We start from the raw sequence: 16,432 nt of genomic DNA, 5'->3' as shown, positions 1-16,432 counted from the left end.
AAGATTCTTGTAAACAAATTATTGTCTCTTTTCACTTATTGCTTGCCATTGAGAATGATAGACGTCCAACTTATTCAAACTGGAAGGACTGTCTTTGGATGCTAATATTTGAGTACAATTGACAGCGGTGAACGCCCAAGTCGTTCTGATTGCAACCCAGTCAAAATGAATTGGACGTCTAGAGCCGTCAGTGGCAGCCAATGAATTAACATAGCCAATGAAACAGAACAAAGCGACGAATAAATCAATGTGGGAATTAATAGTTTCTCACACATACTTATATTGTTACAAATCAATAACAAATATTCTGAGGTTTGTGCACTCCTCACGATAGACTACAATGTTAGCTCAGCTAGTAATGTTAGCACACAGCACATAAACATAGATAATCATCCAACAGCGTAAAACAGGCACACACTCTTCAAAGTTTCTATACCTGCTTAGTTGTCGCGTTCTTTCTCTCTTTTCCATCTTGGACATAGACGAAGGCTGGTTCAAATATTGGCCTGAGCAAACTGGAACGTGACATCTTAAATGAACGTATTTCACCTCCTCGTCTGCTTTTTTCTCCCGCCGAAAAAGCTTTTGTAGGCGTGAATAGTGGGCAGCGAACATTTCATAAAAGCTCATAGCAAAGTCAAAAGAAGCGTCCAGCCTGGTGGACTATTGCATTTATCCCCCCATCCTGTTCATACAGCCGAAAGCCAACCTTCCGCTTTTCTGTCTTGTTTTCAGAGAAAAAGTTGACAGTGGATTAACCCTTTCGGACAAGATTGTAGATGAAGCACAATTTAAACACGCTTAACCTAGCGAATGCAACAACAACTATGGCCGGGGATTGCCACGAGTTAGCTTTTGGCTAACGTCGCTAGCTTTTACTGTTCATTCCACAGCAGTTGGCAGCTCTGCTTTGACAAAGTCATCAGTCATCTATCCAAAAATCACACTTACTTTTTGGCAAATCCTTGATCGTAAGCAGACCGGTGAAGGAAGCAGGCATCTTTGAAGTGTTTGTAGCAGAGAACACGACTCGATGATGGCGTGAAATTCATTCGCTTCGTGCGAACGAAAGATGTCCATTTATGTGCCCTGCTATCCTTTGGCCACTCATACAGCTTGTCGTTTGAGTGAGAACAAAACATCGCCACACACCGCCGTGGCATCTTACCGAGAAGCAATGCAACAAACAATACTGTTCTATGGCGGACTTCCCTCGCACTTCTCAGTGTGACGTAATTTCCGAAAATTTCCGAAGATTGCCGAAGAAAAGCATTTTCGTTGTCAAGGGCGTTGCTATGGGTTAAAGAAAGCACCTGGAAGGGTTGCGTTGAAAAAAATAACGAAAATATGCTTATAATTGTTTAGCCATTGATATTATTCAAAAACATGGTTGGCCAACCTTACTTCACATTTCCGCTTTAATCAACTAATTTTATATATTGATCAGACTAGATGGATGTTTGAACACCAACTTTGTGTTAAGTGTTTTATTGTTTAAATGCGTGTCATTTTGAACATAAGTGTACATATGTGTGTTACAGCTTTACATATTGTCAAAAGTAAAGAAAGTAAAAAGCCTCAAAAGCACAATTGCCCTGTTTGCTCTCTGTCATGCTGAACAACTTCATGTTTAGTGAGGACAGATCACGCCATATTAATGAAGTAAAGTAAAAAAATAAGATACTGTGAGGTACAATAAGGTACTGTTTATGTGACATAAAAAAAAAAAAAAACGATAGGAGATAAAACGGCGGACGAGACTCTGGCGTCGTAAAATCGAAATCGCGTAAGTGGCGTCGTAAAATCGAAATCGCGTAAGTCAAGTACATCCTAACCTGGGGACTGCCTGTACTATGCTTTATAATGCAGTGCAATACATAAAAAAACTATAGGACTTTCATTGAAAGTGCACCTTCTACTCCGATTTGTCTTACAGTGCGGAAAATACGGTAAATTTGGGGGTCATATGGTCAAAGGTCACAAGGCCATATTGGATTTGGCTAACTAGCAACAGGTTGAATGCTTTTCTAGTTTAGATGTGTATGTACTACAACATTTTTTTGCATCTTCTCTTATTCTGTATCTTTGCAAACGTCCAATACTACCACACACGAGTGATCAAATGAGCAGCTCCATCTAGTGGATGCATAGCGCAACTGCAACCACTACTACTACTACTACACCTAAAAATGCAGTGCCTCCTATGAATGAACAGTTTTAATATAGACAAATCATTGAAAGTGCACCTTATCGCCTTTTAGTGTGGAAAATACGGTAAATTTTGGGGTCATATAGTCACAGGTCACGAGTCCAAATTGAATTTGACAAACAAGAGTTTGAATGCTCCTCTAGTTTGGACGTGTATGTACAACCATTTTTTATACCACCACACAAGAGTGATCAAATGAGCAAATGGTGCCTTTTTATTGATTTTTCTTAAAAAACAACAAAAAACGTGGAAACAGTTACAAGACGAGCACTTGGGGAGCAAACGCGCTTCTCCAAGACCAAAGTGACCCCAAATCATATCAACATGGGATCAAGTCATCATAATCATCATCATCAATAGTAAAATAGAGAAAATATCATAGAGATGCTTGCTTGTGGAGGGATGACAAAGAAAGAAAAAAACAAGAGCTCACAATTTTCGCTACCAGGAAAAAGAAAACAACGGCCAATTGCTATGAAAGCGAGACCGCCAAGTGCTGGGCTAAATATATATCTGCTTCATTTGTCTGCTTGTCTGTCAATAAAATATAGGCCTTAGTCTGAAAAGGGGAGGGAAATACAAACACACATGTAAATTTACAAGATTATCAAAAAAAAGAAAAAAAAAAGAAAATGGCTTTCCAACGCTTACGTTCTTATATCGCATTATATATATACATATATATAAAAAAAACAATATTAAGAAAAAAGAAATATACACCAAATAATGAAAAAAGGGCTCAAAATGATAAAAATAATACATGAGAAAAGGTCCAACTTATTAAAAAAATGTCGAGATGAGATCCCTCCATGTTCCTTCTAGTGCAATCTACGAGAGAGGTGATTGGTCCATTTGGCGGGAATGTTGACCCAACCAATAGGGAAGTTCCAAGGGTCGAGAGCAATATTGATGGAGATAGATGTCTGATTAATGTTGACTGGGAAAGTTGGCAGCGAGTAAATATGTGCCATTAAAGTTTGAATATGTATTTCTAACACAAGATTTTTTTTATTAGCGCAATTGAGCTGCAAAAATTTAGTTGCAAAAAAATATTTGCAAATTCCGGGTAGCAACTGATATTTACTTATTTGTTTTTGTGACTTAAATTATTTAGAGTTCATTTTTGAGAGTAAATTTTTGCAACTGAATTTTTGCCATTTATTTTTTTGCAGCTGAATCATTTAAAAGGTTTTTTTTTTTTTTTTTTTTTGCATTTGTTTTGTTTTGTGAATGATTTTTTTTTTTTTGCAACTGATTGAACTTTTTGCCACTGATTTTATTGTGCCTGAATTTTTTTCCAACACATTTTATTTTACTTGACTGGTTTTGTGGTAGGATTTTTTTGGCAACTACATTTTTTGCGAATGAATTTTTCACAACTGAATTCCTTTGTGATAATTATTTTTGCTACTGAATTTTTTTGAAAGAATTCATTGCGACTGAAGTATTTTTTTTGCAGCTGAATTTTTGCCACTCAATTTTTGTGATTGAAATTTTTGGAACTGATTTTTTGCGACAGATTTTTTAAAAAACTGATTTATTTTGTGACTTAGTTTTTGTAACTGAATTTAATGTTTCAGATTTTTTTTGCAACTTAATTTTATTTGTGTCTGAACCTTTTGCAACTGAATTTGTGCAGAATATTTGTTTATTAACCCTTGAGAGTCGAAGGACGCGCCGGCGCGTCCTCAGCGCACGTCGTCTTTGAAGCGCCCTCACGTTTTAATTACGTCACCCACATGCCGTTGGTTGGTCTCGTTTTAAAGTGCGGAAGTTGCGGTTTACTCTCGTTATTATTTGAAGTCAATCGACCAACTAGAACGTGAGATATTGTCATTTAAGTTTTATAGTTTTATTGTCCTCTCAAAAAAACATTAAAACGCTGCATGGATCATTTGTTTATGTCTATATTTCCATCATTTCTAGTCCTTTTTCAAAACAGAAGCTCCATGAAAAAAACACAAATCAAACGAACCCTTTCGAAGTCACAGTGGAAGCACAAAATGCGTTTTTTTTTTTTTATAAATATAACTGCGGTGCAAGGTTCAACCGAACGAGAGGGAGGAGGACTGTTCTGAAGCAGCGAGGTGGCGAGCGACGGCCAGTTGGATACTGCTGGATCGAGCAGCGACTTTGTGTGACTTTGACAATGAACGGAAAACTGAATTTAGCGCAAGCAATTGTGCTTCTGATCAACTTGACGAAGAGGATGGTCCGAATTCGTCATCATTGTCTTCTTCGGAAGAGTCCTCGAGTGAAGATAGTGACGGATTTGAACACGTGGGTGACGCCATCGACGAGCAGAGGTAAACCAACTCACTCTTTTTTTTCATGCTGAAAACGTTTCTTTTGAAAGTTTCTTTTGATATTGCAAGACAAAGTTAATTTTGATGCAATATAAGTGTGTGTTTGTGTATATAATAATAAAATGTGCATATCAGATCAAAGTCGTACGTGCACTGTGGGTATCCCAGGCAGGAATTTATAATTTGTGGTGTTCTTCTTTCTATATGAAGATTAGGGATGTAGCACATATTCAGCTATGGTATTCTTTCTATTGTCATACATATAGATTTCCATTATTATTTATTGCTGTATATATTTTTATTTTATACTTTATTATTTTCATAAATACTGACTTATTTTCATGTACATTTATAGTGACAATGAAAGCAAAGTGAAATGAAAATGGAAGGGTGGAAAGAGGACCGACACCCCATGGAAGTGTGAGCTGTGTGATGTAGCCGTGTCTAATTCCAGGACGAAACTGCTTTTCGGAGTGGTATGACTGAAAAAAATTTAACTTGTTTATTGTAAATATTTTTGAAAATGCTTTTTCCCCCCCAATGTTATATATATATTTTTTTTCCCACATCAATCTTCTCAATTTGTGTATATAAATGTGTGTTCAAGAAGCTTGATTGTGTGTACATAGTTTTCATCAGGCGATTGGCCGCAATACCTAAACTCATAAAGAGATGGCCTCTAAACACTTTTTGTGTTAGATGGTATATATTTTTTCACTGTTCTTCACTGTTAGGTCTGCTGTATATAACCTGTTTTGACTGGAGCATGTATAAAGGCAAAAAACGCCTATGGCTATACCTGTTGTTTATGTTGAATTGTCAAATATAAGACTATTTATTCTAAATTTTTTTGGTTGAATGTTCATCCTAACATGTTGAATAAATATTACAAAGTTTCAAAACGGTTCGTTACGCATGTTTGGTTGTCAATTGGACATCAATATTAAAAATTTTGACAAAACGATTTTGGAATTTTTGGTCTTTTTGGGCCCAAAATGATGATTTATAATTGATCAGTGAAGGAAACAACAATTTGGACATGAAGTTCAAGGTGTCACAAAAAAAGGGACCAAACCAGGCCATCGTAAACAATTCTTTCTTTGAAATATAAAGGCAACTTCAAAGGCATGCAAAATCAGACAAAATAGGCCCAGACCTTAAAGGGTTAAATAAATATTAAATAAATATAACTGATTTTACTGAAACGGATTTGTTTTTTTTTTTTCCTGTTTTTGTGGCTGGAATTTGTTTTTGCATCTGATTTTTTTGCAAATGAATTTTTCGAAACTGAACTCCTTTGTGATTAAGCTTTTTTGCTAATGACTTTGTTTTGACACAATTTAATGTGATTCAAGTTTTTTGCAACTAAATGTTTGTGACTGAATTTTTCCAACTGATTTTTTTTATAAAGATTTTTTGCTCCGGAATACTTGTAACCTGATTTCTTTTAAATAAAACGCGACTGAATTTTTGCAACTGATTTTTGTGCAAAATGGATGTGCAGCTGAATTTAATACAACTCTTTTTTTTTTTTGCGACAGATTTTTTTTTTGACTCCTTTTTTTGTAGCTGCATTGTTTTTCAATTGAATTTTTGAGAATGAATTTTTTTTTTTTTTTTTACAACTGAATGAATTTGTGATTGAACTTTTTGCCATTGAATTGTTTTTTGACTGAAGTTATTGCGACTGAATTTTTTTCCAAATATTTTTGCAACTGATTTTATTGTGACTGAAGTTTCTTCTACTCGTTTTTGTGGCAGGATTTTTTTGGGAACTAAATTTTTTGCGAATTAATTTTTTCGCCACCGAATTGCTTTGTGAATACATTTTTTTTGCTAGTTTTTTTGACACAATTTATTGCGACTGAAGTTTTTTTTTGTAGCTGCATTGTTTTTCAATTGAATTTTTGAGAATTAATTTTTTTTACAACTGAATGAATTTGTGATTGAACTTTTTGCCATTGAATTGTTTTTTGACTGAAGTTATTGCAACAGAATTTTTTTCCAAATATTTTTGCAACTGATTTTATTGTGACTGAAGTTTCTTCTACTCGTTTTTGTGGCAGGATTTTTTTGGCAACTACATTTTTTGCGAATTTATTTTTTTGCCACCCAATTGCTTTGTGAATAATTTTTTTTGCTAGTTTTTTGACACAATTTATTGCGACTGAAGTTTTTTTTGCAGCTAAATGTTTGCAACTTAAATTTTCCAACTAATTTTATTTTAGTAGAGAATGTTTGCTGTGGATTATTTGTCATCTGATTTCTTGCAAATGAAATGCGACTGAATTTTTGCAACTGATTTTTGTGCAAAATGTATAAGCAGCTGTATTTATTGCAACTAAAGGTGGGTAAGGTAGCCAAAAATGTTACTCGAGTAGCGTTACTTCAAAATAATATTACTTGAGTAAAAGTAGCCCCCCCAAAAATGTACTGAAGTACAAGTAAAAAAAAAAAAAAAAAATCATTGAATTCCAGCGCGAGAAAAAAAAAATACAGCAATGAAGCATCATTCATTCAAAGAGCATGAGTGCCCTCCAGTGGAGAAAACATATTTCCTATTATGAAATTTTAAGTATCATATCTCCAGTTTTCTGTGGGCAATCAGGGCCAAATAAAAAATGGGAGAGAGGTTAAAATCTCCACTTTCGAGTCATGTTGACGGTAGCCCTCTGTGTCAAATACTTGACTTTTTACGTTGCTTGAAAGACGCCACGTGATTGAACCGGCCGGCGTGGTCATAGAATGACAAGCTTGAGTCTGATTGGTATAATGGAGTCATGTGATTATTGTTGCGACATCTCATTGGTGAAACTGGTAGCGCCACTGTTGGCGTCTCTGGCAATAAAATTAAAAGTAAAAATCTAATTTGAAGGATTGTTTTCCAACTGATTTTTTGCAAATTAATATTTTTTGCAACTAAATTTATTGCAAAATAATTTTTTGCAACTGAATTTATTGCGATTGAATTTCATTCAATGGGTAAAAAAAAACTCAGTGTTCGAAATTCATATTCAAACTCCGACGGCACAGATTTACTTCATACTTTTTCGGTCGACATGAGTTGGACGTCTATCCCGTCAACGGCATCATATAAACACTGAATTTATTTGTTGCGGCCTGTAGGTTTCTCTCCTAAAAAGCTGACAAATAACTTACAATAACTTAAATGGAGTGTTCAGGTGTTGCCTTGTTTATGCGTGTGCAGGAAGTGGCACGCACACACACCGAGTGAAAGAACGTGAGCGATGGTGATTGTCGTGTTCAGTTCAGTGTCTTTCCAGCAGAGGGAGTGTGAGGCGGAACTTTGAAGGGCTGTGAGGTGATAAGTGGTGGGGCGGGTTGGGAAGGGGCGGTTAAGGGAGGGGTGGGGGTCCTCTGAGGATCTCGGCGGAATCTTAGCAGGCCTCCATCTCGAGCAGAGGCCCCGCAGCGGCTGCCTTCGCTTTGCATGAGGAGAAGTTGTTCCGTTTTCCTCCTGAGGTCAACAGAAGATAACAAGGCTGGTCAGTTGTTGCCATGGCAACGGCAAAGACACGTCATGGAAATGATGATTGGGAAATACATGAGTCACAGGACACTTTCATGAAAAATATTCCTCCTAAAAATATTGATTTCCCCCCCTCAAAATGTCTTCTCGAAAGTTTTACTGAAAGATATTTCTGGAAAATATAAATGCATGACATTTCTTATACAACATGAAAACATGCTTACCGTGAAAGTATATAACAAAATCTGAAGTCAAAATGTAGTTGAAATAAGAGTCCTGATAATGGCTCCCAGCATCTTAGTTTGTATATTGTGACTAAATATTGCCAGCCACAGTTTATGTGGTGAGCTGCTAAAATGTTTAAATAGAGTTTGACCAAAGTCTGAATAAGTTTTATGTGTATTTTCAATATCTATTTTGATTTTGAATTTGTGAATGCTAGTTCTCTTTGCATTGTTGTTTAACTGTGAGAACAGAGCCTCATTAATACAGATTGAAGCACTTTTCGTGAACATCATTCTTTGAGAGATACGAATATTATTTTTGTTGTATTTTCACTATATGATACTTATGTTCAATTGTATGTTGCGAAGGAGGAGTTGCCAAAGCTTATGCCAAAAAACGGCGCGGTCCGAACTACGAATCTGAACGCCTGTCTCCACTCCTTTCTCTGCCTCTTAGATCTCAATGTGCAAAATAAGGCGTCATTAGGGTCCCTGACAAAAAAAAACTCAGACCATGATTTTGCCACCACCAAACTTCACAGTTTTGTGGCAAAAGGTGGATTTTTCAGATGAATCTTCCATTGAACTACACCACAGTCACCGCAAATATTGCAGGAGACCTACTGGAGCCCGCGTGGATCTGAGATTCACTCAGAAAGCAGTGAAGTTTGGTGGTGGCAAAATCATGGTCTGGGGTTACATCCAGTATGGGGGTGTGCGAGAGATCTGCAGGGTGGAAGGCAACATAAATGGTCTGAAATATCAACAAATCTTAGCTACCTCTTACATTCCTAACCATAAAAAGGGACAAATTCTGCAGCGGGATGGTGCTCCATTGCATACTTCAATCTCTACCTCACAGTTCCTCAAGGTAAAGAAGATCAAGATCCTCCAGGACTGGCCAGCCCAGTCACCAGACATCAACAGAATGAAAGAGGAAGCATGGAAGACGAAACCCAAGAATGTTGATGAACTCTGGGAGGCATGCAAGACTGCTTTCTTTGATGTTCCTGATGACTTCATCGATAAATTGTATGAATTCTTGACGAACCGCATGTATGCATTCCTTCAAGCGCATGGAGGTCATACAAAATATTACATTTGGATCTCACAGCACCACTACTTAATTCGCTTATGTTATGTAACATATTTTTGTATTTGAAGTACATTTTTTGTTCAATTTTCACACTACTTTCTGTAGGCGACAGAACGTCTTGCCAAAATTTGACCTATATGTCTTCATTAAATGATAAATCTGAAACAAATATATTTTTGTACATTCAACATCATTTGGGAGGGTCTTAGCTTTCATATGAGCCATTTCAGAAACCAATTGAATAATTAAAACTAGAGATGTCCCAATCGATCGGGTCCGATCACGTCATTTTCAAAGTATCGGAATCGGCAAAAAAAATATCGGCCATGCCTTTTTTTTAATATATATATATATATTTTTTTTTTATTAAATCGTTTTCTAATTGCATTTAGCGTTACAGACATAATATGTTACACTCATCCAGAGTCTTTAGTTTAGGTTTACGGTAGGGTTATAAAATTTATCCCGATAACGGTGGTAATAAGTTTTTAAAAAATGTATCACATTAAAATATCTAACGCAATTAATGCATGCGTTGCACGACCCACTCATGCATTGTCACGCTCAATCTGTAATGGCAACATTTAACCTACATAGAGCGATAAAAGGCAGCACAAAATGAGTAGAGTGAATTCTGGCAGACTTTAGCGCCTTTTTTTAATTGGCTAAAGCCTTACCCTCCTTCTCCCTATGATTAGAATTATGGGAAGCAATGTGGAGAAGCAAGGTAGCAATTGATATTTTTCTTGACATCTTATGTGATTTCCCAACGCAGAGAAGATATATCAATTGGTAGCACTACGCACAGTCATGGTTCCACTTCCTATCATGCATTGGGGCATGGCTACAGTATCATTTACTGAAAGCTCAACAAATACACTAGATGGCAATATTTAGTCACAATATACAAAGTCACAAGTCCTTCTATCCATGGATCCCTCTCACAGAAAGAATATTAATAATGTAAATGCCATCTTGAGGATTTATTGTCATAATAAATAAATACAGTACTTATGTACTGTATGTTGAATGTATGTATTCGTCCGAGTTTTATTCATTTTTTTCTCAATGCTTTGCCAAAATGTATATGATCGAGAAAAATTATCGGGAATGATTGGAATTGAATCGGGAGACAAAAAAAGCAATTGGATCGGGAAATATCGGGATCGGTAGATACGCAAACAAAAACGATCGGGATCGGATCGGGAGGAAAAAAACATGATTGGAACAACCCTAATTAAAACTGGTTATTAGCAATTGTTTCTACAAAATGGATAAGCGACAAGACTTTTGTCATGGACTGTATTCTGTTGGGCAGAAAATGATACGAATAGCCAGCAATCAAACTAAGTTTAACAAATTTGTTTATTTTCCGTGTCGCTTATTCACCGGGAAGCACGCTCCGGCAACATCTGATAGAGTCTGATGAATCTGAGAACACCGGCAGGATGATCAACAATCTGGACATCTGCTTTTACGTGACAACAATAAGATAAGGCAGCATTCTCCCGGTCACGGAACCCTTAGACGTCTCGGTAGAGGCAAACTGCATCAACGTTTTCATGTGCTGTGATGCACAGGTGATCAGCAAGAATAATCAAGCTGCTGTGTTTCACTGTATACCCTAACCATATGGAAAGCACACAACAGCTCTGGATGCTAACTTGTGTTTGATCACACAATAGTTTACTGTGAAGATCTGCAAACATATTTTGATACCAAACACTCTCCTGTTCTTGTCAATACAGCAGGAGAGTGCTGTCACTAGCGAACTTGACACATGAACGCTACTCTTCTCATCTAGTCTTTCCTGTTCATTTTGCTTTTGCTGTCCTTCTCATTAATGTTCCACTCGGGTTCTAATTGGAAGGGCAGAACCGAAAAAATGTTTATGTAGTTAAAGAATGACACTGTGGGAGTCCGGCAACGTACCCATGTGACGTGACCGTCCTGCGACGTCAACAACAATGGCGACGTACTAGTTAAAATAATTTTACAAATTTTATTAAAACGAAAACATTAAGAGGGGTTTTAATATCAAATTATTACGACTCGTACTAAAATTGATCTTTTGAGAACTACTTCTTTCTATCCATGGTACCCTTTAATAATGGAGCACTTTACAACTCCAAAAATAATAAGAAAAAATGTAAAGAAAACCAATATATACTTAAAAATATAAATGTATTTTTTAAATGGGCTGCCAAAAACAACACTGCTGACAAAAGTCCTTTTGAAAAACACATTTTGACAGAAAAACCTTTTCTTCCTCAGACAAAGTATTTACTAGCGCTGCAACAATTAATGGACTAACTCGAGTAAGTCGATTAGAAAAAAGATTCGAATTAAATTTTGCTGCTTCGAGTATTTGTTTAATTAAAGTGGCATTGCAATGGTTTGTTTTGAGAGTGTTTGCATTTAGTTTTATTGATTTGGGTGGATACACAGCCCTCTAGTGGCAACAGTGAATATGACATAACTCATTTTACATGGTTGGATCCAGCTGCTCCCTATTAAGACCAACATAAGCTCAGTTTTTGCTTGAGCTAATGTTTTTTTTAATGCATTCGTAATTTAGTTTATAGGTATATTTAGCAGTTGTTTTGTGGGAATATGTGGTTGAACCATTTGTAAAGAGTTTAAAAAAACAACAACAAAAAACCCGTTTTTTTTTAATATAGCATTTAAGCTAGCAGAATTTTGCTATTTAAGTTAGCAAATTATTCATTTGTTGTACTTAGATCCTCATTTATTTATTTTTCATACTGTTTGAAGCTCAGCTCAGGTATTTTAATTTTTCATGTTCCTTATCTGATTACTGGATTATTCGAAGTAACTAGTTCATCGATTAATCGATTACTAAAATAATCGATAGCTGCACTCCTAGTATTTACAGTTTTTTTCTTTATTCTAACAAGAAACATTTTCAACTTTTTTTTTCAAGCGCACATTTTTAGTTTTTGCTGAAGTCGTAACCACAATCAAACGCAGACGCTCCCTTAAAAACCGATTGACATATCTGCTTAAGTTAGCTTCTTCCTGTTGGCCGCATTTGAAACATCTTCACCACATGTGCACGGGAGGGAGGGAACGCCGCCCCCTGACTAACCCCCACCCTCGCAGCCGCCGCAGACATGAAACGATCCGGCCTTCCTGCTCCGGGAAAAGAGGAGGGGAGGCGGCAGCGGGCCAACACTTCACAAGGTCCGGCCGACACAAACACCCAGATTCAGGAGCAACTTGACCCCCCCTCTTAGCGCTCAGGAATGCCGGCTGGCCATTTTTTTTTTTTTTTTGCAGGAAATGAAGCCCTCTTCTGTTCGCACACGCTCGGTGATCCCCGTCCCGGGTCTGAATCTCTCCGGCGGGCTTTTGAAGTGCGTGAGGTTAAGATAACTGACGCGGCCTCACGTCTCAATCGCCGCTTTCAACTTCCCGCGCGGCCAATCAAAGGTCGGCGCGGCTGAAAAAGGCCCGCCTTTGAACAGCCATTTTAACATCCCCCGTTTTAGCCAGTGCAGAGGTGAACAACCCGTGGCTCCGGACCCAAATGCGACTCTTTGAATCCTCAGATGCGCCTCAGTTTTATATTAAATAAATGAGCATTTGATTAAAATTTATTCTGGCGCTTGCGTAATTTAACAAAGAAGTTTATCTTCCCTTTACTAAGTAGATCAAGTCAGGCTCACTGGGTTGTGCATTTGTTAACAGAACAGTCATGCACGTTACGAATTCACCAACTATGTAAAGTTACGGTAGCCCTTGTAAGGTCGTGATTGAAATAGTCGACACTGCAGCTCTGCTAAATGTTCACCTTTGATATAACAGTTTTTATATTGTAACCCGGAATACAAATGGTGGCGAGGCTGAAAAACAGACAATTTGGAGTCAAACAATGACTTTTAACGATTAATCTATGGTCAAAATAGTTGTAGATTAATCGACATTGCAGCTCTGCTAATTGTTCACAATCAACATAAGTTTTTCAGTTACGAGAATATTTAGAGTAGAAACACGGAAAAACAGAATTTGAAGTCTGGAGGTAATTTTCAACGATTAAGCTGTAATCAAAATAGTCGTAGATTAATCGACAGTGCAGCTCTGCTAAATGTTCATCTTTGACGTATCAGTTTTTCTGAGAACATTTACAGTAGAGAGGCTAAAAAGCAGACAATTTGCCATCAAACAATGGCTTTCAACGACTAATATATCACGAAAAAGAGTTGTAGATTAATTGCTATGGCTAACTTTGCTAAATGTTCACTTTTGACATAACAGTTTTTCTACAATAATTCGAGAATATTACCAGTAGAGAGGCTGAAAAACAGAATTTGAAGTCTGGAGGTGATTTTCAACGATTAATCTGTCATCAAAATAGTTGTAGATTAATCGACAGTGCAGCTCTGCTAAATGTTCATCTTTGACGTATCCGTTTTTCTGAGAACATTTACAGTAGAGAGGCTAAAAAGCAGTCCATTTGCCATCAAACAATGGCTTTCAACGACTAATCTATCACGAAAAAGAGTTGTAGATTAATCGCTATGGCTAACTTTGCTAAATGTTCACTTTTGACATAACAGTTTTTCTACAATAATTCGAGAATATTACCAGTAGAGACACTTTTAATGATTAATCTATGATCGAAATAGCTGTAGATAAATAGACACTGCAGCTTTGATATATGTTCAACTTTGACATAACAGTATTTTCATTATAATCCGGGAAAAATTACTTTAGAGAGGCTAATTGCTAAACAATTGCTTTAATCTATAATCATTATAGTTCTAGATTAATCAACACGGCAATTCTTCTAAATGTTCAATTTTGACAAAACTGTTTTTCTATTATAATCGGAGAACATTTATAGTAGTGTCTGAAACACTGAGATTTTGAAGTCAAGTAGTGGTTCTAAATGATTAATCTATAATCTAAATAGTTGTAGATGAATCAACGGTGCAGCTCTGCTAAATGTTCTCCTTTGACATAAATTCTTCTATTATAATGTGAGAATATTTGTATTAGGCTAAAAAAAGAATCAGACAATTTGTGGTTCTTAACGGTTAATCTATGATCAAAATAGTTGTAGATTAATCGACAGTGCAGCTCTGGTGATGTTTTTCGATTATAATTTGCGAATATTTATAGTAGACAGGCTGAAAAACTGATTTTGAAGTCAAGTAGTGGTTCTAAATGATTAATCTATAATCTAAATAGTTGTAGATGAATTGACTGCAGCTCTGTCAAATGTTCTCCTTTGATATAGTAGATAGGCTGAAAAACAGATTTTGAAGTCTAGTGGTTCGAAACGATTAATCTATGATCAAAATAGTTGTAGATGAATCGACATTGCAGCTCTGCTAAATGTTCACATTTGACATAGCTGGTTTTCTATTATAATTTGAAAATATTTATAGTAGACAGGCCTAAAAAAACAGAATTTGAAAGGAAGTAGTGGTTCTCAACAATTAATCTGTGGTCAAAATAGTTGTAGATTAATTGACATTGCAGCTCTGCTTAATGTTCATCTTTGACATAGCAGTTTTTCTATTATAATTTGAGAACATTTATGGTAGACAGGCTCAAAAGCTGATTTTTAGTCAATTAGTGGTTCTAAACGATTAATCTATGATCAAAATAGTTGTAGATTAATCGACAGTGCAGCTCTGCTTAATGTTCTCGTTTAACATAGATTTTTCTATTATAATCTGAGAATATTTGTATCTGAGAGGCTAAAAACAGACAATTAGTAGACAATTAGTGGTTCTCAACGATTAATCTAGGATCAAAATAGTTGTAGATTAATCGACAGTGCAGCTCTGCTAAATGTTCATCTTTGACATGACACTTTTTCTATTATAATTTTACAATATAGTAGACAGGCTGAAAAACGGAGATTTTGAAGTCAAGTAATTGTTCTAAACGAGTAATCTATAGTCTAAATTGTTTATAGATTAATCGACAGTCCAGCTCAGCTAAATGTTCTCCTTTGACAGAAGTTTTTTATTATAATCTGAGAATATTTATCGCAGAGAGGCTGAAAAACAATTAGTAGTCAAACAATGGCTTTCAATGATTAATCTATGATCAAAATAGTTGATTAATCGACAATGATTAATCTATGATCAAAATAGTTGTAGATTAATCGACAGTGCAACTCAGCTAAATGTTCACTTTGACATAGCAGTTTTCTACTACAATAAGAGAATATAGCAGAGAGGCTGAAAAACAATATTTGAAGTAGTGGTTCTCAACGATTAATCTATAATTATTATAAATTAATAACATTTATAGTAGACAAGCTGAAAAACAGATTTTGAAGTCAAGTAGTGGTTTTCAACGATTAATCTCTGATCAAAATAGTTGTATATTAATTGACACTGCAACTCTGCTAAATGTTCACCTTTGACATATCAGTTTCTCTATGGTAATGTGAGCATATTTATAGTAGACAGGCCGAAAAACAAATTTTGAAGTGAAGTAGTGGTTCTCAACAATTAATCTATGATCAAAATAGTTGCTGATTAATCGACATTGCAGCTCTGCTAAATGTTCATCTTTGACATCGCGGTTTTTCTATTGTAATTTGAGAATATTTAAAGTAGACAGTAGTGGTTTTCAGCTATTAATCTCTGATCAAAATAGTTGTAGATTAATCGACACAGCAACTCTGCTAAATGTTCACCTCTGACATAACAGTTTTTCTAAGGTAATATGAGAATACTTGCAGTCGAGAGGCTGAAATCAGACAAGATGAACTCAAACCATCCCTCCCAACGATTGATCTATGATATAAATTATTGTAGATTAATCGACACTGTTCATCTGTGACATCTATCGCTGACAGTGGCTGCCAATGAGTTAAAAGAGGCACCTGGAGACACTTGAACACTTTCTCCAACACCCCTTTCTGGGCCCCAACCTGAAAAAGTGTGCCCGCAAACCGCAGACATGTATGGGTGTGACTAATGGGAGGCGCTGGCCACATCAGACGCGGCGACCGTGGGGGGCCCGCACAGCTACAGTCTGGACACAGTTCAGTTTAAGGGGGCGGAGGGGGGGTACCGGCACGTTCAAAAAGGTCTGAACAATGACCGCTTCTTTCACTGT

At 36.4% G+C, this 16,432-nt stretch overlaps 1 protein-coding gene across 4 annotated transcripts in view; it reads right to left on the bottom strand.

Annotated features, from left to right (window-relative positions):
- Positions 1-2,402: 2,402 nt before the first annotated feature.
- LOC130920725 (lymphoid enhancer-binding factor 1-like) overlaps positions 2,403-16,432 on the bottom strand; it is a 175,195-nt gene continuing 161,165 nt past the window's right edge. For all 4 annotated transcript variants that reach the window (XM_057844123.1, XM_057844125.1, XM_057844126.1 and 1 more), the window contains one exon: positions 2,403-7,993. In XM_057844123.1, the coding sequence (XP_057700106.1) occupies positions 7,914-7,993 (80 nt within the window). In that variant the 3' untranslated portion in view covers positions 2,403-7,913. The remainder of the gene's footprint in view (positions 7,994-16,432) is intronic.

Source organism: Corythoichthys intestinalis, chromosome 8 (assembly GCF_030265065.1).
Source record: "Corythoichthys intestinalis isolate RoL2023-P3 chromosome 8, ASM3026506v1, whole genome shotgun sequence".
NCBI lineage: Eukaryota > Metazoa > Chordata > Actinopteri > Syngnathiformes > Syngnathidae > Corythoichthys > Corythoichthys intestinalis.
This window is presented reverse-complemented; position numbering and strand designations above follow the sequence as displayed.